The 25,246-nt window shown below is 39.8% G+C and overlaps 2 protein-coding genes across 4 annotated transcripts in view; one reads left to right on the top strand and one right to left on the bottom strand.

Annotated features, from left to right (window-relative positions):
• The window catches only part of RSBN1L (round spermatid basic protein 1 like), a 52,029-nt gene extending 38,912 nt beyond the window's left edge, over window positions 1-13,117 (top strand). For both annotated transcript variants that reach the window (XM_075775849.1, XM_075775762.1), the window contains 5 exons: window positions 3,278-3,415; window positions 3,613-3,755; window positions 5,681-5,848; window positions 10,572-10,680; window positions 10,767-13,117. In XM_075775849.1, the coding sequence (XP_075631964.1) occupies window positions 3,278-3,415; window positions 3,613-3,755; window positions 5,681-5,848; window positions 10,572-10,680; window positions 10,767-11,423 (1,215 nt within the window). In that variant the 3' untranslated portion in view covers window positions 11,424-13,117. The remainder of the gene's footprint in view (window positions 1-3,277; window positions 3,416-3,612; window positions 3,756-5,680; window positions 5,849-10,571; window positions 10,681-10,766) is intronic.
• A 7,156-nt stretch (window positions 13,118-20,273) lies between these two features.
• Window positions 20,274-24,867, bottom strand: TMEM60 (transmembrane protein 60). 2 transcript variants are annotated; one of them, XM_075776176.1, is made up of 2 exons: window positions 24,730-24,867; window positions 20,274-20,938 (listed from the first exon to the last, which is right to left on the bottom strand). In XM_075776176.1, exon 2 carries the CDS (start codon window positions 20,894-20,896, stop codon window positions 20,492-20,494), a length of 405 nt encoding a protein of 134 aa, XP_075632291.1. In that variant the 5' UTR covers window positions 20,897-20,938; window positions 24,730-24,867; the 3' UTR covers window positions 20,274-20,491. The 2 variants fall into 2 exon arrangements, with proteins under 2 accessions (XP_075632291.1, XP_075632372.1); XM_075776257.1 differs by lacking the exon at window positions 24,730-24,867 and adding an exon at window positions 24,561-24,706.
• Between the last annotated feature and the right edge of the window lie 379 nt (window positions 24,868-25,246).

The raw sequence follows: 25,246 nt of genomic DNA, 5'->3' as shown, positions 1-25,246 counted from the left end.
CTCTTGTTCTTTCTGGCCAGGTGTTATGGCCTATGACTTTATTTAATTCTTATTTATAGAATTTTCTAAAATAAGTAACTAAATTCTTCAGGTAACTTGTGGATTAAAATCAGATGAGTTCCCTAAGGTGGCTCCCTGTCCACCTTCGGAATACCTAATGCTAGCAGGAGAGAAGGGGGAAAGAGAGAGCAGATCTTCCCCCTTCATCACCAGCATGGATTTATTTTCTGTTTATACTGAGTCTGGATGGGTTAGAGTGAACTTTCTTCTTAATAGCCTGTTACGGGGCTGTGTTTTGGATTTTTGACTAATGCTGTTGATAACACACTGGTGTGTTGGCTGTTGCTCAGTAGCACTTGCACAGTGTCAAGGCTTTCTGTTTTTCTCCATTCTGGACCCCCTGTGAGTAGGCTGGGGTGGGCAAGAAGTTGGGAGGGGACATGACTGGGACAGCTGGCCTAGATTGGCTGCAGGGGTATTCCATGCCATATAACATAAAATAATAATAATAAAAAAAAAAAAAAGCAATGAACAACTGAGTAGGGCAGAAGAGTGTGTGTGGTGGTCTGGAAGGTAGCTATTGCTCGGAGACTGACTGGGCATCGATCTGCTTGTGGGAGGTAGTGAGTGGTGAAAAACATCTCTTGGCGTTTTTTCCTCTTTTCTTCACTAAGTAAGCTGTCTTCATCTGGACCCATGTGTTTCCTTGTTTCTCCTTTTCTCTCCCATGTCTCTTGCCATTGCGGGGTGTGTGAGTGAGCAAGGGGCTGTGAGGTACTTAGCTTCTGCCTGGGGTTAACCCACCACAGAGTTCTTAAACGCTCAAACATTTCGTTCTGTATATTTGCAATGATTCAACTCTGAGTATGGTCCCAGAAGAAACTGCTCAAATGTTTGTAACTTTGACATGATCTTAGCGTTATTTTTGGTATTTTACCTCTCCTAGGCTGGATCTTGAAAAGGGATCTTTTCTACCTGGTGAATGAGGGGAACATAATTTATCAGGAGAGCTAGGAGTGAATTGGAGTGGACAAATAACGCTCTAAAAAGTTGCATTGATCAGCTTTAACTTTCAAATATAAGAAACTTCTTACTTGGTCTACCTTAAGCAAGGATTATGTTGCACTTAAACACTTTGCTGACTTTATGCTTCGCTGCCAATACTTAGTGGTACATAAGCCAGACAGGTGATTTGATCAGCTGAAAGCTTCACAGCCTCTCCTAACTTCAGTCAGTTATTTTTTGGGAAGTTGCAGTTTTCACTTAAAGTAGTTCTGTAGCTAGTTTATCATATGCTATATGAATCATAGAATTATAGAGTCATTTAGGTTGAAAAAGACCTTTAAGATCATTGAGTCCAACCATAACCTGGCACTGCCAAGGCCACCACTAAACCATGTCCCTAAGCACCACATCTACACGTCTTTTAAGTATCTCCAGGGATGGTGACTCAGCCACTTCCCTAGGCAGCCTGTTCTAATGGGAATTGCTGTTCCAGTTTCTTTTGATGAAGAAATTTTTCCTCATATCCAATCTAAACCTCCCCTGGCACATCTTGAGGCCATTTCTTCTTGTCCTATTGCTTGTTACTTGGGAGAATTGCAGTGGTAGCAGAAGGACGCAAGGGAAAAGGCAGAAAAATTATTCCATTTAATCGGGTATGGATGAAAAGAGCAGCCTAATATACTGGCCTGGAGCGGTGGAATACTAAGCTACTTATGCCAGTGGAAGAAACATCCTTTTGCATGTTAGGTTTGTCAATAAACTGTGAGTAACAGATTTATGACTATCTGTAGCTTCAGAAAGTGGTTTTATGGTACTTCGGAATTGGTCTATCCAGTAAGCTAATAATGACAAGCGAATGTCCCTTCCTCATCCCCATGCTTTAGTTGTGTGCGCTCCTGATGCTTTGTGCCAGTGTCGATACAGCTGAGGACTGAGCCGATGCAGATTCAGCAGAAATGAATGTTTTCTGATGTTATATCACAAAATCACCAGCTGTCTGTGCAGAAAAGCTACAGGAATGTATGACTAAGGATTTGGGGAATAGGGGAATACTGCTGTCTAGCAGTACTGCTCTTTTCAGTAAGGCTGTGGTGGTTTGCCATTACATTAGCTCAGACATTTTGCAAAATCCTCCTTTTAGTCAGTCCTCCATTTCCTGGGTGTGTATGACGACTGAGATGATCTGAAGAAGAGTATTGGGTTCTGCACTTCTGGAATGCATCTGGTTACATCAGTCTGGCTTCTCAGAAGGGCATGGTGTTATTCCATGATTTAGTTCTGTTTTCAGGAACTGCTGCTAATTCTCCTCTGCACTGCCATAATTACTAGGAATTTTAATGGTCTGTTTGGGTGAGGACCATAGCTAAGCAGTAGTTCATTAACTGTTTTCCTTGCACCTTTTTTCCTTTTCTTGCTCTGGATGCAGTGCAAGAGCCTTACTTGATTTGTGCAGTAATCCATCTGTTCTTCCCTCTGTTCTGATCTCGTCATATTTCATGTAATACCACTGTGTCTTTCAGCCTGTTAAATAGGAGATGGAAGCTTAAGGGGAAGTGATCCTCATCAATCTCATGCCTAAGTATTTTGTTGATGTAACATGACAGATCAGATTATTGGAGAAAAACCACCTTACAACAGTATGTGTTTCTGTTCAGTTCAAAATAAAAGATTTTTCATGAGGTGTATGTTACAGCCCTTAAAGTTTTAAGAGATCACAAGATGTGTTAGTACAGCACAGCAAAAATTAAGGAATTCTCTCTCTTCCTGTACTAACTTTATGAGCCTTGTCGTCACTGCGATAAGTAGCTCCAGTTAATGTGCTCGCACAGAGGCCATACTAGAGAGGATGATTAGCAGAGGAAATGTTTAGAGTTTAATTAGATGTCACTCAGGGTTCTGCCTGTTACAGGAATAAGGTAAAAACTCAGCTAGACTTGAGTAATCCAGGTAAGAATCCTTATTTACTAGTTATTGAGCAGAACGTATGTTAATAGTTTTTCACAGGTACTACTTTGGAATGTTACTTTCTGAAGGGCAATAAATAGTTACTCAGTCTTATCTTCAGACTTTAAAATAAATAAAATACAACTTGTCATGTATCTTTAACTTCTGTCTTTGGTGTTGAGTTCATAGTAATTGACTTCATAATATTCTTAAGTATAGTGAAGACTATAATATCAATCAGAAAACATAAGCATAGAGATTAAATTGAATGTAGACTTTGAGCGGTAGTGGACTCGGTGTAACTTTTGCTGTCGTATTCTGCTTGTAGGTAAAAAGAACATACTCTCATGGTACGTATAGAGCTGGCCCAATGAGACAGATCAGCCTGGTTGGAGCAGTTGATGAGGAAGTGGGGGATTACTTCCCTGAATTCCTTGATATGTTGGAAGAATCACCCTTCTTAAAAGTAAGGACAGAAGGGAATGGGTTGGGAGAAGGGGGACAATATACTGTCTAGTACTGTTACAATAAAGTGAGAGTATGTGATACTTGCTTAGATAATTGAATGGTCTAATAAATGTTTTCATCATGACAGAAAAAGGCTGCTTTCAAGAAGTTTTTAAAGTAACTCCCTTCAAAATTGTGGCTTGTATTTCCCATTAGTGTACACTGCCATGGGGAACACTTTCTAGCTTAAAATTAGAGAGTCGTAAAGACAGTGATGATGGTCCCATTATGTGGGTACGTCCAGGAGAACAGATGATCCCTGTGGCTGACATGCCAAAGTCACCTTTCAAAAGGAAGAGGTATGTTCAATTATTTTGCTTGATAAATGTCTGGTTAGTATTCTTTCTCTACAAATTCATTTTATCCCAAACCTTTTACTGGTTGATACTATATTTTAGTATAAATTTATGTAAATCGTCATCTGAAAATACAATTTTAAGTTGTTTTGTTTTGTAAGGATGTGATTTTTTTTTTTAAATTGTTTACTATCTGACCAAGTAAGGTGCTGGTCCTTTTTGGAGCTGTAGTAGGAATTTAAGGTGAAAACTGCAGGGAAATGTGAACAAGCATACAACTACTGATGTATGGCAGGAGACTGGAATTAATACCCCTGTTCCTAAATGTGAGTGGATGTTTAAAGACCTCAAGGAAAAAGGGCTTCTCTCTCATCTGAAAGGTCACACCTCCAACATTAAATGACATCTTTGCGCTTTGGTGTGGTACTGTGTGTAAGTACCAGCTTAAAATTAGGGATGTCCTCTGCAGAACTTGAATATTATGCGTCATGACAAATGATGTCTTTGGAGTTTTCTTGTTCAAAACCTGGTCTAGTGGAGGGTGTCCCTGCCCATGGCAGGGGGGTTAGAATTAGATGGTCTTTGAGGTCCCTTCCAAACCATTCTGTGATTCCATGGAAATTCAAACATTAAAAGGGAGCACACAAGAAGTGGAAGTGGGGTCAGGTGCCTTAAAAGGAATATAGAGACACCATCCAACCATGAAGGGGATACAGTTAAAGCCAAAGACCATCTGGAGATGAATTTGGCAGGTGTTGTGAAGGGCAACAAGAAGGACTTCTACAGGCATATGGACAGCAGAAGAAAGACTAGGGAAAATGCAAGGTGTCTGCTGAATTGGGCAAAGATCCTGGAGACAAAGGACGCAGAAGAGGGCAAGATACTCGGTGCTTTCTTTGCCCTTAGTCTTTACTGGTGAGATTTTTCTTCAGGAATGCCAGATCCTGGAGACAGTAGAAATGTCTAGAGCAAGGACTACCTGCCTTCAATGGAGGAGAATTGGGTTAAGGAACATATTAGACATACAGATTAGACAGACGCAAGCCCATGGGACCTGGTAAGATCTACCCACAAGTGCTGTGGGAGCTGGCCAGTATCATTGCAAGGCCACTCTTGATTGCCTTTGAAAGGTCATGGCAATTGGCAAAGGTTCCTGAGGACCGGAGGAAAGCAAATGTCACTCCAGTCATTTAGAAGGATAAGAAGCATTACCTGGGGAACTGCAGGCGACTCAGCCTCACCTTCATCCTGGGAAGGATGCCATTTCAAACAAGAGGGATAAGATGATCGTTGGGAGTAGCTAATATTGACTTAAAAAGGGGAAGTCATGCCTTATCCACCTCATAGCATTCTACAACAAAATGACTGACTTACAGGATGAGAGGAGTGCTGGAGTGGTGTTTATCTTGAATTTAGCAAGGCTTTCCACACTGGACACCTGTCTCCCATAACATCCTAACAGACAAATTAATGAAGGACAAACTAGACTGATGGACGGTGAAGTGGTTCAAGAACTGGCTTAACTGCTATGCTCAAAGGGTTGTGATCAGCAGCACAAAGGCCAGCTGGAAAACAGTCAGGACTGAAGGCCTAGGCCTGAGCTTCAATAGAGCTCTGGGCTCTTTGTCTGGGTTTGTGGGTGGAGACTGCAGGTCAGGCTGCTCAGCCCTTAGGGCCTTTTAATGCACTCAGGACCCTGACTCTGTTGTGGTGATTTTTTAATTATTTTTTGTTTTATTTTTTATTGCAATAAAACAGCATAGAAAACTTGCATAGCTGATTACATTTTTAATTTGTCCGAAGTTACTGTTTTTCTCATTCGACTATATGTTCTCACTGAAGAGAGAGAAGCAATCCTATTGGCTATGGGTAGAAATTAGGTAATTAAGAGACATTTCTATACCACTAATATTGTTTATCTTCTACAGAACAACCAATGAAATAAAAAACTTGCAGTACCTACCTCGAACCAGTGAACCCCGTGAAATGCTATTTGAAGACCGGACACGAGCCCATGCAGATCACATAGGACAAGGTTTTGAACGACAGACTACAGCTGCTGTGGGAGTATTGAAGGCTGTGCACTGTGGAGAGTGGTATGTGCCGATTGCCTTATTCACCTATGCGTCTGAAAAATATTTGCCTGAATTTCTATTTATAATTGGTAGAAGGAGCACAGAATAGGTTAATCTAGTATTAGAGATTTAATGAAGACTGAGTAGATGCTGGAATTTTTTCCCTGTCTCTGTGCAGTAGATGTGTTGTCTGCCCTCTGCTAGATTGAGTACAGTTTTGCTGTGTGGTTGAAACCAGAAAGGTACCTTGCAATGACAGTTTAACAGGTACAAGTGAGTTGCTTATTGTTAGATGTAAAAACGCTTTACACTTTGTTTTGCTTTAAATAGTGCATATGGACTGACCTGAGTTTCTGCCTCAGAGGTGCACGTGAAGACCTTCTGGCAATTCTTTGTGTTGTCTGGAGAAGAGCAGAATTTTTATGCTTCTACTTGAAAATAATGGCTGTTACAACACTGATTTATTTATGGTAGATCAGAGGAGGCTGTGTGATTTACTTTTGGTGTCTCTTTCGAATTCCCATACAAGATTCAGGAAACAAACTTATCTTGTTTGAAGCTGTTTATATTTTAGCCAAATAAAATAGCCTCTAATCATGTGGGCTTCCTGGCCCAGATCGAAGAAGCATTTTTCAGGATCTTCTTACCTTGGTTTGGGAGTATGACCTTAGTTTTGGAGGTTACCTTTGCATATGTAAGCACTAAAAACACCTTTTGCTCTTTGTCTAAAATTCAGAAGAGTGAATTCCCTTTTGGATGAAATTATGTAACTTGTGTTACAGTGCATGAGTTCGTTGAGATAGAAAATTGAATAATTGCCATTGGGGAAGAACTGGATTGTTCAGATGTTAATGTGTTTTTATTTTGGGCTCTGAGGTTTTGCAGTTTACTTCCTCTTCAGGTTGATGATAGCTGGAGCCTTAAACTTCCTACTTGCTCTGTGAGAAGCTGGAGTGAGTTAAGAGTGAGCAGTGGTAGCAGGGCAAGAGCTGAGATACTGTGTAGATCTGATTATTTTAAATTACGCTTTGCACATATGAGAGAGACAGACTCAAAGCTTTATCAAAGAAAGTTAAAAAAAAAAAAAACCCAACCCCAACCCAACAACCTCAAACAAACAAACAAAAACCCCAAACAAAAACAACCCTCTACCCTCCAAACTTGCATGCCTGTGGAAATTAATAGGAATTTAAATTGATAGTAATCAAAATGTCTATGGGAACTTCCCATTCTCACCCTATACCTTCATAACAAGATCCTCCTCCCTTGGAAATCATTATGTTTTCTTTTACATTCTAAAAATAAGCTTTCTTGCTTTTCAGATCTAAACCATCATCTCCCATATGTTGGAACTTGTGGAAAAGGGTGTCTATTCAACCTCCATTAAAACTCCTTTTGAACTTGGAAACATGAATGGAATTGGTCAAAATAAAAACTGTATAGATAAAAAGTGATTTGAAAATAGGCAGAACAAGGCAAAACTGCCCAACAGACTTGAAATTACTTCAGTTTGAGGGAGGGGAAAAAGTAACTTATCAGCGTTTCACTTCAGTGTGAGGACTGGAAATGTAACTTCTAATGCAGAATAAGGAATTTGGGACTAACATACGTAGAGGAAGAAAATACGTAACACAATAAAAATGATGTATTTAAAGCTTCTTTTGACCTCAATGATTTTCTCCTTTCCCCTTCCGCTTTTTTGTATAATACTGAAAAGCCACTTCACTATACTTACATGAAGAGAACTAATCAGGGCTTATGATAATGAAGCATCATTAATGTAACACATTAAAATATTTTCAGATATTAGCTTTACCATAATTTGTAAGCTGTGGGTAGATTTATTTTAAAGGAAACAACATACATGGAAACGTTGAAAAATCTGTGGAGTTTTTGGTGGTTTTTTGGGGGTTTTTTAATCTATTTGAGTAGTTGAACAAAACTGAAAGTTGGAGATATTCCAGGGTTGATTAGGGCACTATAGCAGTAAAAATACGGGAATTTATTTAGTAGTTGATTGGCATGAGTGTTCATGTTAGGTGCGATAACTGGTGTCTTTCAGAACAGAGAGGAACAGCACCGTTGAAAGGCAAAAAGCAGCTTTTGGGGATAGAGGAGCAAACAAAACACAGTATTTAGAAGAACAAAAAGTAATTTTGCTTTCCCAAATATAATAGGCTCTTGACTTGAGATGTTTTGTAAAAACTAGTGGATTGTGATCTTTTTTATTTCTGTGAATATTTACAAATTGTAGAAGAGCTCTGGCTATTGCTAAGAAACATTTTAGAGACTGCACTGCATTGAAGTCTGGTAAATGCTGATGGCGTGATCACATTGATTACTTAATGCCATTTTTGTAGATGATACCAAGTGTCCTTTAGAACTTCAAAAATGCCAGTGAAATTTTAAATTATGTAAACTTTGAAGATTTTTATGTGGGAAATTTGAGTTGGTTTTTACAGGGACAGCAAAAGACACTTCCTGGTGGTGGTGTTGGCGAAATTAAACCCCTCTGACCCGTGCTTCAGCAAGCAGCTTTCAAATTTGTGTTACAGAGCATGAAGTTGTTGGTGCTTTTCTATATGATCATAGGAATTTGTTATATATTGCCAGACTTCGTGCATTAGGTCAGAAATATTCATGGTAAAACCTGTTGTCTTGAATCTGTTTTGAAATGTTACAGCAAAAAGAGTCCAGCCCTTCTGAAGAATGAGGTTAAGGAAGAAAATTATGGCCAAAACCAATTCTAGCAGTGCTCTAATAGGGACTTAAATGGATTTTTCTGAAGTCATCTTATAGTTCTGTTTGGATTTAATGTGGTTTTGGACATCTAACTGAACTATCTTGTTACTATTTTGCTTGGGAAGGGAGGGACACCCCCCTAAACTGTAGGTTTTACAAAATATCATGTCCAAGCTTGCTAAATGTCAAATCTGCAAGTGCAGAATTAAAAATAATCTGGCAATAATTTTTCTCTATTGTGTTTGCAAAAGGAATGTCATGTTTTGTGATAGAATTGTAGCACAGATTTGATAATGCTTACTGTTGCACATGTATATAGGGGCTGAGAAAAGGAATGACTTAAAAAAAAAAAAAAATCATCAACTGTACTTTGTCCTGTATAATAAGTAAAACATAGAGTAGACACTGCTGTGAAAATACTGCTTTGGATTGAAGTTATTTTAGTATGCAAATATTCTTTGTATTTATTTTAATTATTATCTACATTTACAAATATTGTTAACTCCAGATGCTTAACTCTGTATTTTAAAAACATAAAAAAAACATAACTGCATTATAAAAAGTAGATTAATGTAGCTAATAATTTTTTTATGCCACCGATTAGAGATGTTTCTGTAAGCTTTTTTGCTTTCAGTGCTTAAATTCACTTCAGGAGAACATAGACCAAAATAGAGACACATATTTTAAACTTTGTAAAATTGAAAGTAAAATATGTGGTCTGAAAATTCACCCTAGCATACTTTCAGTGGTTGATTTGGGACCCTCCCACCCCAAATAGCCTCAAACTGGTTATTTTTTGCTTTATTGAGGTCATAACCTAAATAAAATAAACATGACTCATCAGTTTAAAAAGCCCAATAAACTGTACATCACTGCCTGCTTCTTACAATGTTAATAACACGATATATATAGTTATATATATGTGATAAACAGCGCAGAGTCTAGTTGGAGGCCTGTAGCTAGGTGTGTGCCCCAGGGCTCAGTACTGGGTCCAGTCTTACTCAAGCCATCTGCGGGGAAGGTGTTGCACTCCTGTCAGCCCTGGGAGGACTCGGCAGAGGGTGAAGGAGGAAAGTCATCAATTAGGCTCTTTCCGGCTGATAATTTTTTTCTTGCAAAACCATTCCAGCGTGAGCTTTATCCTAGATAAATGAAATCTTTGTATCACCACATTTTTTTAAAAAATCTTTTAGAAACCGAACATCCCTTAAAACCAAACACATGGAGCTTAGTTGTGTGTATATATATATGTTGAAGAACAGAATTTGGCTTTTAGATCAGACAGTGGTAAGGATTGTTGCTGGCTTTGCCTTTTGTTAGCTAACTCTAGGTAATGTCTCTAGAGGAGTTATATAAATGCTATGCTTTTCTTTGGGGGAGATCTTGTGGAACAAGAGTTGAATTCTAACAGTTTGAATATGGAGACAAACCCTAATTCAGATTTTGCTTTTCTGTAGCGCTCTAGTAAGCACAAAAAGGAATGTATTTTTAAGGGATGTTTTGTGGAGGATGCCAATGTTTGCTGCTTACTAGCATTGTGGCAGCTTAATGTAGATTCAGCTTTACTACTAACTGAACAAGGTGTTTGGAGGCTAAGATAGTAAGCAATGTTTTGCCATAATACTAGTCAGACTGCTGCATACTTTGAGGTGTGTGATGGGTGTATCATGTTAGAGTGTTGACAAAGTAAGCCCAGTGTATCTGGGGCATCTGTCAGCATCAAGGCAGAGGTCAATAAAAGCAAAAATAGTGAGTTTTGTTGACCTTTCATTGCTGCTCTTACTGCCACTTGTAAAGAAATTGTGGTAAATTCGTTTAACCAGTTTAATGAGGTTGTTTTTGAGAATTATCCATTTTAGTCAACCTTTTTTTCTTCAAAATACAGATTACGTTAGAATTTTTTGTTTATCATTAGCTTTATTCTTGCTTGCAGATTTTCTTTATTATTCTCTGTAGCATGTTAGTTTCAGCCTTTGACTGTGCAGTTCTTATTCTTCTGTAGGTCTGAGCAGCCTCGTATAACCAAAGATGTAATTTGTTTTCATGCTGAAGACTTCTTAGAGGTAGTTCAGCGAATGCAATTAGATTTGCATGAGCCTCCACTCTCACAGGTAAGCCTGCTATGAACTGTTGGTCAAGTGTCCTCTGAGTCCTAAATCAGGGGTTTCATCCTTTCCCCCCCTTTTTTTTTCTCCAGTGTGTCCAGTGGGTTGATGACGCAAAACTTAATCAACTGCGAAGGGAAGGCATTCGATATGCCAGAATTCAGTTATTCGATAATGACATTTATTTTATCCCAAGGAATGTTGTGCACCAGTTTAAAACCGTTTCAGCTGTGTGCAGTTTAGCTTGGCACATCCGGCTCAAGCTATATCATTCAGAGGAAGAACTTTCTCAAAATACAAGTACTGTTGAAGCAGGGACCTCTGCAGACCCCAAGTCTTCGGTTGTTGGACTTCAGGCTGACAGCAGAATTTGTATGACGAGCAAAAATACCTCCGAAGACACCAAATTTTCGGATGCTCTGCAGACGAAGTATCTCCAGCAGGAATTTATGCCGGTAAAACATGAACTTATTGCATCTCACCGAATAAAAGAAGAACCTATGAATGTTGATCTGGCTGAAAAGACAGTGGCACCTAATGATGTCGGGGGCCAGAACGTTCAGACTAGATTGGATCACGTTGAATTGACGGCATTTAAGGTGGAAATGGATTCTAAATTTGAACCTGGCAACAAGGACTTACAAGGCAAGTTATGTCCTGGAGGTCACGTACATCTAGATGATACAAGACAACATGGTTCATCATATCCAAAACTGCATGGACAAAGAGAGGATGATTTTTTGTGCTAAGTTTGTATATATGGTTTTAAATTCCTTTTTAAACTTAATGATGTAATAATGTAAAGATTCATAAATTCTGTGAGGCAAGTTTGTGACTTGCCGTCGCATCTGTTACAGAAAATAGTTATGTAGCTTTGTAACATTCCTCAGTGCCTGTCCATAACTGTGAAGTATCAAAGCACTTAGGGCCAGATGCACTGTAAACACTGCAGGTTTAACATAAAGAAGTCTTTAAATAATTTTGAGTTGTAGGTTTTAGAGTAGAGCTGACATTTAACATATATATTTTTTGTAAGATGAGCCAGAATTCTTTTTGACAATTCCAGGCTTTTCCATAGAGCTTATTTATACCAATTTTTTCATTTTAAATGTGTCAGCACTGTAGTGTAAATATCTTTTTTAAAAAATCTTTTTAGTGTGATTTATACTGAAATGTGAGCCGCTTAATAAAGGTTCATAATAACAGATTGGTTTTATTTTTGGGTCTGCAAAAAATAATTCAGTTAAACTGCCTCTCTAAATGGTTATGTTTCTACCTGCACTAATGCATAGGATGCCCTTACGCCGTTGTGGGGTGAGGAGCTGTAGCAAACCAAGGTAGAGCGGAGGCATTCTTTGTAAATTTGAGATTAGTCAGAATGCAAAATCAGTTGTCCCTTGCTCATTAAAGGCACTCCCCAAATTCTGCTGTCAGATGCTAATGTGGAGCAGAGAGGCAAACCTTCCCCTGTTGTGGAGGACAGCCGGACACCCCGTGGGCTCCAGGAGCACTACCAGTAACTGTGCATCTCTCTAGACGAGCTGGTGCAAGGGAGCAAACTCCTTTCCTTCTCTCTTCCCTCTGCTCAAGCCACAGTTAAGACAGTTCCATTTCACATTAAAAAACCAAACCAAGCAACCACCCCCCTCAACTTAATCAGTTTTCTGACTAAAATTAAAACAAAAACTATTTAAATGGTTACTTATCAAGCTATAAAGGCCTCAACTTTAGCAGTGACCTGTAATTCATGGAGATGCATTTGGATTTGAATTGCTCCCTATGCTGATAGTGCCAGGCAATAAAGATACTTGCCAATGTGTCTAGTAGGAAGATTCCTCAGGAGTCCCAGTTTGGAAGCAAGAATTGTTTCATTAAGAAAGTAAGTGTTGTCCAAGTTAACTGTTCTCCTCTCTCCCCACCTATGGAATGCTTGAATTCTCTTAAGCTGTGTTCAGAGGGAAGAGGATTTTGAGGCTAGCTAGCATCTGATGTGGTAATGGCAAAAACTCTGTCATTTAACTTATTTAATTCTTTGTGTAACATATTACTGTATAGTTCAAACACATCTGAATGATGTTTCTTTTTCAGGTAGCTACAAATAGGAGTAAACTGCCCTACAGCCTGTCCTTCAACTAAGTATTTGAAACTTAAGATCCTAGGCCTGTTATTTCCAAAGCCCTCTATATCTCTGATTTTTTTTTTGATATTTTTTCCCTGTAACTTTCTGAAAGTTGTACATCCTTACATACCCAGTTTATAACCTTTGATGCATAGCAATCACTTTGGCTTCATTTGTAGCAATAGAACAATGTGATTTCCAGGTGATACCTAATTCAACTACCTGAGGCCCTTTTGTTGCAAACATTTTTTTGCTTATAGGTTGTTAAAACTCACAATGTTGCTGCATATTTGCGCTTGGCAATAAAATCAGCCATTTAATGGATGAGTGCCCTGATTTGTTTAAATCTAAAATAGGCCTGTCAAAGAATTATTAATTAAATCAGTATTTGAATTGCTAAACATTACTCCTACATAGCCATAATTAAATAATATAGAAGCAATAGAAACATGAATCTCTTGGATGTGACTAATATGTCCTTAAACTTACTGCTGTTTTCTTTAATGCTGGCTAAGAGATTACTACCAGTTTTGCAGCCTCAGGGATCTTGATTTCCCCTCACGCCATGAGCAAATGATTTATGTGTGACATGGTAAGTTATTACTCTAGCAGATTCTGATTTGAAAAACTAACTGGTTCACATAAGAATTTGAGCTTTCCTGATAGAAATGTGGTCTCAGCTCCCTTTGTGTTTTCTGGATTATCTGGAAGCTTTATCAAAACCAGCCTTGCCAGATATTACTTTTTAAATTTAATTTACTAAAAAACAAAAAAAAAAATCTTATTTGCATGCTGTTGATTTGTATGCTGATCATTCATTCTGGTTCAAATATTTTTTTTTAAATGTCAGATTTTAGTAAAGTGTATACATCCCCCATGACAGCTAACAACTTTCTACATCATAGGCCCTGTCCAGACTGGGGTGGTGGTGGTGGAAATAGTCTTTGAAAAATGGTTTAGCAAACACAACTTTACACTTAAGAGTAGAACTTCGTTTCCTTTTGAAGACCTGCTCAGTGGTCTTGGCCTCAGACTTCTGCTCAGGTATGTCTTGGTTCAGAAATTTTGCTTCTAAACTGCCTACATCTTCAGCCCATTTTTTTTTAATCACTCCCAGAATTCTAAGAAATTTTTAAAAAGTGGCAGTTTTTGCAATTTTTATGCATCTATTTTTGAGACAGACTAGTTTCTCATTTTTAGAATCCCTTGCAGACAGAATATGAACAATACTGGGATTAGCAACGGCTGTCAGAACTGCCTTTGTATTCAAAAGTGTAATCAGTCTGGGCTGACTGGCTATATTAGTGTAACAACTTAGTTTGCTTTTCAAAAAAAAAAAAAATTTTGTCCTCTACCTGTGGCATATTTATTTTGATGCAGTTCTTTAAGAGGGGAGAACCTCTTCTGAGAATTTAAGCTCCCAAATTGTTCATTAGTCTGACAGAAGTCTTGCTTTGGTTTCAAGTAGTCTTGTGCTATGTCCTTCATTCCTGCTGCATACAACTTCACATTCAGACTTTTGCTTCAGCAATAAATCTTTCATGCCTTCTGGTGTACTAAAACTAGTCTTTGCTTAATGCTTTCTGCCCCCTCCCTGGATTTCAGTTACATATAAATCTTTCTGTTATTTTGGCTGAAATCTCCAGTGTTTTAGTTGTTTCTCTTGGCCCTTGTTCTTGTGCAGATTGGAAAAATCGGCTTAAGGCCTGTTGCCTGTACTGCAATGGTATTGACATCTGTGCGTTTGCAGTGGTGTTCCAGTTAATGACATGATGTGCAGAAATTTAGACATGTTTTCCTAGATATTGGTACCATATTTGTGAGTAGCAAAGAATAGCATTGTTACTGGTGCTACCAATAGCTTTCAAGATGGTAGCTACTTTTTTTAAAAAAATTACTGGATTTTTTTTGCATTTCACTGGCAACTGACTTCATGTGTTACATACAAGTGTTACTCAGTGTTGTGTCATCCCCCAGCCCTCCAAATGCCTGCAAATTGACTCTGAAACAGCATTTTCATTACAGGTACTGCTGGCATGCAGATTTTCCCTTCCTTGTTACTCTAGTGAATATTTCAATACTTCTTTAACTGAAATATTAATTCTATCTAGTATTAGAAATAAAGTATTATTTCAGAGGGTGATGATTTAAGTATTTATCTGTGAAAGAATTCCTTGGTGATAAATAAAATTGATTTTTAAGCAGATACACATGTGCACAGTAAGTAAGTTGGTATTGCAAATGACATAGGGAACAGAAACATAAAAGAGTAGAATGCTGTGAAACAGATCTGAATGTTACAGATTTGGAAAAATTGAAGAAGTCTTCCAAGAAACACAGGACTGGTATTCATTGATCAAAAGGACTGTTTTCTAATATCTGCATGTGAATAAGGATGCTGAATCAATTGAAATAAATTCATGTTTTCTCCATGTTCATTGGCAAAATAAAGTGTTGTAAGATAGTAGACTACCACCTGACCTTACTAGGATGAAAACTGTACTGATTCTGGTCAAGAGGTAAAAGAGTGTTGTGGGCTTCTCAAGTGTAGTTTTATTTGTTCTTTCCAGTGGTCAGATATGTAGAGAGCTGTGTCTTTAGGCAGACCAGTGCCTGTTACTGCACTGTGAATGTATACAAGTTGGAAATGGAAAGGGCAAACTTTCACTGATTGATGCTTTGCTGTGAATGTCGCTGCTGAGAATGTTTTCTTTGATTGTGAGTTCAACTGATATTTCATTACTTTCTCCAACGGATGAAATGCACTTTAAAAACTGTGTAATAGGTGATACTGATACTTTGTGCAGATCCCAGTGAATTTGCAGTGTACATGGGAAAATCTGGGATACTTTGATTCCCATCAGTCACTGATTTTGTTTTTCTTAGAAGTGCAAATTGTTTTGTGTTCTGTTCAGAAGCAGTGATTAACTTCACAATATCTAGGTTGCTAATTCTATTAGAGTCATCAGGGATACTGACTTTGCAAATCTATTAGTGTATTATATTCTAACCACTGTTTTTTCTCTGTGCTATGATGCTAATATATTTCCTCTGCTTTGGAGCCGTGCTGTACTTGAGTGCCAGCTAAACATTGATCTTTTCATGTTCTGGTCGTGCTGATAGATGAGCCTACTGATGAGGGCATTAGTCCTAAATAGTCCTTTAATATTTGGTGTACAGTTACGATAATCTGATACAAACATTGATTAAAACAGCAGTTTAAACTTCTATTTTTATCAAGTTTGATTTTTCAAGAAGTCCTTTGATAATGTTTTCTTTCACCAAGTAATTTCCAGTCCACCTGAAGGAAAGTGCAATGTTTGGTAGACCTGAGGCCTGTGTTTTAAGGGCTGTGCTTTTCATGGCAGTTCTTTTATCTGGTTGTATTGGGATGAAATAGGGCAGTTAGCTGAGAAAGCCGTTCCCTAAGTGATGTTGGTTTTGTTAGTAAAGGCAGACTGAAGGAAATCGCGTTACTGACTTGTGGATTTTTCTACTCTTTATCCAACTTCAGTACAATTACAAGGAGAAAATGTTGAATTGGTATGCAGCAGTACTCCAGTGGTCCAACTGCAGGAATTCCTGAAGTTGCCTTGGTCTACAAAGCCTGATGCTGTTCAGCAGCAGGTCACTACCCAGGCCTGGTCAGGTGTAACGGGCTCGTATGGGAGACTAACTCCATCCGAACCTTAAAACAATAAGGGTACAACAAAAAGGTACAAACACTCTTTTTCCAACTCAGCATAGTTATTTTTACCTCAGTCTTAATTACAAAAAATAAATGTGATATGGTACATGATAGTGCTATGCTTTCCATGCTAATAAATTCAAAGAACTTACTTCTGAGGATGCAGTTTATTCAGGGAGCTTTAGTACTGAAAAGCAATGGTATGTGTTCCCAAAATACGGTGGTGTTAAAACAGGTAACACCTAATGATGTTACAATTCTGAGTTTCTGGGAGTCTCATAAATTTCACTTTCATCTATACCTTTGCCCAACTTTTAAACTGGGCAAATGTGAAAACTTCCATGAGGTTGCTCTAAGGTTTTGTTTCTGTACTACGTACACGTATATGTCAGAAAATACTACTGCTTTCATCTGTTAAATCGCTGTGTAACTTAGTCCTGTGCTAGCTTATATTTTAATATTGTCACCCCTCTCTAGCAATGCATTTTGTGTGCATGTACGCGTGTTCTTACAGCATTCAGGTCAAAGTTTGTTGAAGGTGGGAATGTGTATGTCACACAATTGTATTTTTCAAGTATAAAAACAGAAAACTGGATACTAGTCTAAAATGGTGACAAATTAAGAAAAGCAGTATGAATTGGGAATTGAAAATTTTAGTTTTGTGACCTTTCACACATTTGCATTGAGTATTTTCCTTAATCAGACAAAAGTAGATACTCACCTACGATGCATGCTGAAGTGTTCAAGCTTGTATAAATGGTTTGAAGAGAAATAAACTGGAATATACATCTCCATATACAGTAGATAGCATCAATATCTATATCATCAATATACCATAAATACTTCCAGTTTCATTTCAGAACAGCGGGCTTTTGAATTACATTTTAAAGCTGCTGAAGGCAGAGTCCTCTCTTCCATGCCCCGCGTCAGCTGCTGTAGGTAACTGAGACAAGGTGTTCTCTAGTGTGCTGGGGACTCACATCCTCGTTTCCTTCTACTTGTTTCTTGCAAATCGTGAGCTATCTCAGCATCACCTTTCCCTTTACCTGCCAGCTGCACCAAATCTACTTTTCACTCTTCTGTTTAATGAAGGTCAGTTGATCGGTCTGTAAATTTAGGAAAAGCACGAGGAGAACTCATTCCATTCCAAAGCTGTGAATAGTGCCTTTGAGAACACCGCAGTTACGTGCAGAGGTATATTCCTGCCACAGCTTCTAGAAAGGTCACAGTGGGTACAGTATAGTCTGTATCATAAATCCTTCTGAATGAAGTTCTGGTATCACCAAAAAGCAGGACTGTGTGTGCAAAGGTGTCAGCACAGGTCAGGTCAGTTAAATCCAATACTAAATACTAAGTCAAAAGGGATATTCCTCTTACCAAAGGATCTTTGTAAGGACTGGGAACTTGCAAATAAAGTCGAGCACTTCCAACTGGCTGTGTCCTAAAAACATCTTCTGCTAAAGGACATCAATTTGTGTGTGACTTCTGTAGGACACCAGAAAGGAATGTCTGCTTCAGCTTTCAAAATCACTGTCATTTATTTCAAGGTTTTTAAACTTAAAAAAAAAAAAAAAAAAAGTGCCAAGCTCACAACCAAAACACTGAAATTGTTGATCTTGTTCCATTGAATTAGAGGCAGCAATTAAAGGGAGATTTGGAACAACTGTGTTAGATTCTAGTTAATTAGAGATGCCAAACTTTCAGATAATTATTACATCTGTGGACCAGAAGGGGTTTATTAAGGGGGCAGAGTCACCATTTATGGCCCATTGTGCTAATAATATACCAAGTTCTAATGAGGCCAGTTCTTGTGCTTCCATCATTTGTTGTGTTAAGTTGTAATGATCTGTTAACATCATCAGTGTGACTGAGGAAAGCTGCTCTTCTGAGCAGTACGGGGGGGGGGGGGGTGTGGGCACGAAGTGAACAAGGCTTCCTTGCTTTTTATTCTGTTGTAATCATCAGATGGGGAGAGACTGTGCTTGGTGCTGTAACATACCAAACAGAAATGAGTGTGTGTGTGTGTCTGTGTGTATATGTATATATGTATTTGTCCTGTCTAAAGTGCTTAAATGCTTGTTATGTATTTGCATCAATGTTTAAGTGGTTTATAAAAGTTTACCTTAATTGGAGGTAGGTCTTTAGATGCTCTTTCTTCTCCATAAATTTTTAAAGCATCCAATAAAAATTCCACAAGGTCTAGCTTGCCTGCCATGGGCCACACTTGGAATATTGCATCCTAGGAAAGTCAGTGACCCCAGTTTCCATTTGACAGAACTGCTTAAGAGACCTAACTTGGATGTACAAATTAAGCATATTCTCTATACCACATATATATACCCACACCTGTATTTACATGCAGCATGTATATGTGCATGCTTGCTCTTGCATTTCCTGCATTCAGCAGCCCCAAGAGTATGTGCTGAGACAAATCTTCTTCCTTGCTCCCCACAGCTAATCCTCATGACAAGCACCACTTTAACTTGAAAAAATCAGATGGTGAAGGCAGGCAGTTCTTCACAGGAACCCCATACAAGTGGGCAAAAAGTCTCTCACACAGAGTGAGGCCCTTACATGAAGTATTTCTCAGAACTGCGTAGGGCATAGCTACACCTCCCAAAAAGAACTGAAGGGAAAAGAGATTTCTAAATGGTAATTTCAGCTCCACATAAATAATGTGATGCTTATAAAGCTGAGTACAGGGATTTGCTGAGTAAATGCTGATGTGTTATTATAATAAAGGGGTTATAAATATATATTTTTTTTAACAACAGCTACTGGTTAGAAAGATTTGTGTCATTCCTTGGTTTCTCCTGTAGTAAAATAGGACAGTCAGCCACTCTGAAGCAAATGTGACTAAAATGTTTTCTAAAGATCATTTGTTACCTGATGTTCTGCATTGAGATCCTTTGCCCCAGAATGGAACTGGTTTTCTTAAAGCCCTTTCAGCAGTCTCTGACAATATGGTTCCCATGTATTTATGCCCATGGCTCTGTGACTGAACAGCAAGAATAAATCCAAACACTTCAGGAAGCTTTTTTTATGGACAAGTACTGTTGAATGTACAATTAAATTTTATTTGTGAGGCACTCTGATATAGTCATCTCCTGTTACATTAGACTGGTTTTCCTAGGGTCTTTTCATTCACTAGATATGCTTTGGTACCTAGGAACTGTAAATGGATCAGTATCTTCTGTGTGCATGTTAATAATGCCCTAGACACCTTTCACATGTGACTGTGGTGTTACCATAGCTTCTGCAAAAGCACTTTCAGTCCGTAAGACGTGCTCATGGTTCCAGCTCTTCCCAGCAGTCCCATTCATTGCATGTTACTTGAAAAAGTGTATTTGCTTACAGCTGAGGTTGCCAGTACTTCATGAAGCCAAGGCTTTAACCCCCAGAGATTTCACGTACTAGGGCATTAAAAATATCTCCCTTGGTAAAGTACAACTTCCTGCAGGTACAAAGGCAGTGCAGAACTCTGGAATCCACTGGAAGTGGATTCTAACTGTCAAAAAGAAAATGCTGAGTCACTTTATTCCTTTTTTGCTCCTATTTGGTGGCTATTGCTTGTTACTGATTCTTAAAGCAAACTAAGCACATTATAGAAGTTACTGTTAACCTTGAGTGACAGCATCAGTAGTAGAAAACTTAAGTCCTCTTTCCAATGATTACCCAGTGCAACTGGGGTAGAACAGCTGGGGTTGTTCTGAGAAGATTTTCTACCTGCATGTGAAGAACCTGTATCTTATTCCATGTAACAAATAACAATAAGCATCATCTTGGAACAGCTTATGTTGAACAAATACTTTTATTTACAAGAGCATATGTGACAGTTTTAAAATAAAAAAATGGAACAAGTTTACTTTTTCAGTCTTCAGTCTGGTTTAGATAAAGTCTCCAGCTTGATTCTTATTTGGTGTTCTAATTTGGAGATCAAGTTTGTGGCAAACCTATAAGAATCCAGGAACTTGGTACCAACCTCAGTGTTGAAAACCACATAGCGTAGCTCAGTCTCTTCGTACGTAGAAGATATTATATCCGAGTTCAACCATACCCCCAATAAGCAAGGCCCACAACGGGATAAACACATAGGCTAGCTTCATCGTAGTAAATTGTTGCAGTTTAGCACAGAGGGCAAGGCAGAAGGCTAATTTAAGTAGCATTGCAATGAGATACCAGGCTTTTTTCTTGATGTTTTGGGAGCCATTGCGAGGGTCAAAGCCAGACTTGCACCGTCCAGCCATTTTTACAATTAACATAACTAGAAGAATAGTATCAAATATCCAGACTGGAATAAAAATGAGGAACCAGTTCCATGGTGCTTTCTCATCCAACTTTAGCACCAGCATGATCAGGAAGAGTAACGTAAAAAGCCATGTCAGTAGTACTCTTTGCGCCAGGGACATTCTCATTTAAACAGCTTTGAGAGGAAGCCTTTCGCTGTCAGCAACAACCTAACAAAACAAAGGGGGGAGGCATTAAAAGATGTCACTACACCACCCTTAGGCATATTCCTTAAAGGAGACTAATTTCTTGTTCTTGCTTTCCCACCCCTACATACTGCTTCCTAGCATTTCTGTTGTAACTACCATTCTCAGGGAAGCACTCTGTTTTGGTCCTGTCCACCATTAAAGTGCCTTAAGTCAGGTGTGTAAACTGCCTTAATCTAAATTTGTTCTGTGAAACAAATTATGCTTTAATCTTAAACTAGCTGTCAAGCTCATTTCAGGAGTTTTGTATGCTAAGAATATGTTTAGATCCATTTTTCTCCAGTACCAAGGCACTCATAGTTAACACTTGAAAGTTAGTCTAACAATTCTCTAACAAAATAATCATAGTAAAATGTAAAACAACCAGCAAGCACAAGTAACAAACCATCTGAAAGATCCCATAGTCTGCAGAGCTGCAGCTGAGCCAGGAGGCACTACTACTGCTTTCTGTCAAGCAGGAATCTTAAAACTACTAAAAGCTACAGATAATGTTTGCTTTCTGGCAGGTATCTAAAGTATGCAGACACTGGCTGACAGGAACACTGTTTAGGTTTATTGGCTTGGTAGTATATTTTAATTTCTATTTAGTCATGAGAAAAGAAAAACAAGGACAAGTGCCTCTGCCCCTACAATCATAAAAGTTAGTTTTTATATTCCTAACTGAAAGGCTTTTATCACTGCATCTGCCAGAAGGTTTTCACTGCAAGTATAAAAAGCAGGGGTAAGAACTACAATCTTCCTGAGGATTTCATGCTACAAAGATGGATAACTACCAGTGAAACAGTGCTGAAATGTGTTGTTTTTTAAAAAATCTGGGATTTTCAGAAATTTGATAATTCCCTTTAGAACACTGATAGTCTTTCACTTGAAATAAGAAATTGAGCTTTGATTTATTCCAGATTAAAAAAAAAAAAACTGAAACTGAGATGATGTGTTCTAATCCTCACCACCAGTAGCCACAAGGGAAGACAAGAGCTGTCCTCCCTCCGTCTCCTCAGTGCCCCTGCCCACAAGCTGCTGCTGCCACTTCCGCTGTGTTATTAATTGATGCTCACTGAGTACACAGAAATCCATTTGCACCTTTTTCTTTTTAACTGGGTTAGGTTTTTCGCCAGATTTTTTGCCAGCAAGTTGAACCAACTTTGTGCTCAGATAAGCATTGGAATCGGGGAGGGAAGTAAAACTGCTGGCATAACAGGTTAGGAGATGACCTGTGACAAGCAAAATTATCCTACAATTTAAATCTGTCTTCTGACATACAGATCAACAGACCTACTTTTTCATTTACTCTGGGTTTGAAGTTTCAATGGATTTGATTTAGTGGACAGTCGTGGGATTTCTTTTAAGGAAAAGATCCAGTTTAGCCTAAAATAACCTAAACTGGAGTTACTGTCAGTGCATCCCCTCCCTTGAGTTAGGGCTGACTCTTGTGTGACCCAGAGCAGACCAGATCCTTGAAGTGAACTAGGAAAAAAAAAAAGTTTTAAATGTGATTTTTGTAGTTTGCTTTTTGCCTTCTCAGTTCTGCTGAGATCACCAAAGGGTCTGGTGAAAGCCAGTTACTGGCAGGGTGGTACCCAGAGCCCCTCCTTGGGGAAGGAGGGGAAGCTTAGCAGTGACAATGTAAGAGTTAATTGCCAAGTAGACAAGAAATTGGAGGAGGTTTAGATAGCATTGCTCTTTTCTTGTTACAGAAAAATACCTAAACCAGCTGGCAGGTGCAGAGTATTACAGAACAATTACTATGACCAGCCTGAAGTATTTCCAGTATTTTGAAAACATTCTCAATATTCTCAAGTGCAAGTCTGCAGCTAACACAGAGTAGTGATCTGAAATGAAGTTTTGCCATGCCTTTCATGGGAAAGGTTTTGAAAACTAGTTCTAGAAATCAATGCTACAGATACTACAAGAAGAAGAATCTCTTATTAGTAAACTGCAGAAAGCAGAAACCGAAGAAATGGACTGGAAACTTGGGCCTGAAAGGAAAAAAGGAATTCAACGCTCCTAGAAGTGTCAGGTTATCAGATAGCACCTTCTTTGTGTATCAGATGTCTCTGGAGGAAATGGAAGCTAAAAAAGATGTATTCGATGGAGCTACTCAATTTGAAGGTTGCTCATCGAAACGATTTTCAGTTTTCTTAAGTGTTCAGAACCACTTTGTAACAATTTTAAGAAGCACAGGCAGAAAACGCAGCATGGGACATTATGATGACTTTCTGCAACCTAATTAAGAGATGTAACTGCAAGATTGGGCAGGACTGCAAGGCTCCATTCAATTTTAGAGGCTTTTTTTGATGAAAACTCAAGAAAATCCAAGTATACTTTTGAGATCTTATAGTCCTATAGTCCAAGTAAAGGGAGCTACCACATTTTAAAGACTGACAGCTAGGGATACAGCTGACAACAATGAAGGGTTTGATGACATGGACCACTTGACCACCTCTGGTCAAGAAAGATTATCAGCAGACTCTCAGCTAGAGGCCAGCTATCAGAAGATGGTTAACACTGGAAAAAAGAATGTTGTACAAGTCTGAACCAGCTCTTCTGTGAAAATACTGAAGGAACAAAGGCAGAGTGTAAAAATAAAAGAGCTCTTGACTCCTTATAGGACTCATGTAATTAGCAGGAAGTGAAAATTTTCAGTAATGAGAAACACTATTTAAGTAGCATCACTGACCTTGGTGGAATGATCTACATAATTAGCATATTATGATAGCTAATTATATCCAGTTTAGAAGGAAAAAATCAAGAGCAGGGAAACTTATGCATGACATTCAGCTCAATATTAACGGTAACATAGACCTATAAATTTAAACCTCAAACACTTCCTAACAACGGTCAGAAAATGATATTATACTGGAACCATACTAATTAGAACTCCAGCTTGAGTAAATGACATTTTAAAGCCGATGAGTACTTTAACACCTAGAAAACAATATTCTAGTAGCTCCATTTAAAAACCACATTTAATCTAGTCTGATATGAATACAAGTTAGATACTCACAAGTTCCCCTTGCAATTGGTGCCACCTTAGACTACGTACACTTAAAAACATAAATAAAGTCATACTACAACTTCCTCTTAACTGGAGTGTTTGATTTACTGTTTTTCCGCAAAACAGTAATTTAAGAGTCCTTGAGACTCCTCGAGTGCTGAATTTGGCTGGAAAAAAAATAATTTCGGAAACTATTCAGAGGAACATAACAAAGAAACCGGCACACAACCAGGACCGCCGGGCTAAGCAAAGCCTGCGGCAGCAGTTTAACAGCCTCTGCGGTCCCCTGAAGGGGACTGGCTGTTTCCAGCACAGGCCCAATCCAGCCTTGGCAGGCACGGTCGCTATCCTCGACCCCCTCCGCCCGACGCACCCCGGAGGTGCCGGGGATCGCCCGGCGCTCACTGCCCCGGGCCGACCCCCGCGGGTCTGTGGCTCAAGCAGCTGCCGGACGAGCAGGGCAAGGCCAAGCCCAGAGCCCCGCAGGCAGGGCAGGCCGCCCGCCTCTCCCCGGTTTGCTAAGGGGAGGTGCGGACCGCCTGACCCAAGGCCACCCGGCCTCCTCGGTATCCCCGCTCCAGCCTTCCTTACCGGCCCGCCGCCTTCCTCAATCCCTCCCTCGGCCGAGCCGGCCTTCCCCTGCGGCTACTCCTGACAGACCCGCTTCCCCAGCCGTGGCAGAGGCCGTGTCCGCCTGAACGAGGACGGGCCCGACGCGGGAACCGGAGGTGGAAGCCGTCTCTCTCCCTCGACCACCTACCGCACGGGCCCGGGCCGTCCCGCGCCGCTGCCGCCCCTCGCAGGGTCCCGCCGCATCCCCCTCCCACCGGCTATGCAGGGCCAGACGCGCAGGTGAGGGGGTGGCCGAGCTTTCCCCGCCCGCTCCACCACAGGAAACCGACCGCCTTCCTCAACTCCCCGCCCCGGGCCTGGCTATTGGGCAGCGGGGACGTACGTCCAACCGCGCCCCGCTGTCACTGGGTAGTAGCGAAGTCGCTCAACTTATTCCCCGCCTCCCCCCTCAGTTACTCGGTCGTGGCGACGCCCATCAAGGTTAGCCAGCCCCCTCGCGGCCGGCAGCTGTTCAGCCTCGAGCCCACCCCTCTCCATTCTCTTTGCCGCCAATTCGTGCAGGAGACTGTCTGTCACGCCGGCCCCGCCTCCGCGCTGGGGAGATGTCCGTCAAGCACAGCCCCGCCTCCCTCCCGCTCTCGTTGGAGAGCGCCGCCGCCAGTCACGTCTCGGCCCTGGCCTCGCAGGCGGAGGGGGCGCTGTTG

Source organism: Balearica regulorum, chromosome 1, assembly GCF_011004875.1.
Source record: "Balearica regulorum gibbericeps isolate bBalReg1 chromosome 1, bBalReg1.pri, whole genome shotgun sequence".
Taxonomy (NCBI): domain Eukaryota; kingdom Metazoa; phylum Chordata; class Aves; order Gruiformes; family Gruidae; genus Balearica; species Balearica regulorum.
This window is presented reverse-complemented; position numbering and strand designations above follow the sequence as displayed.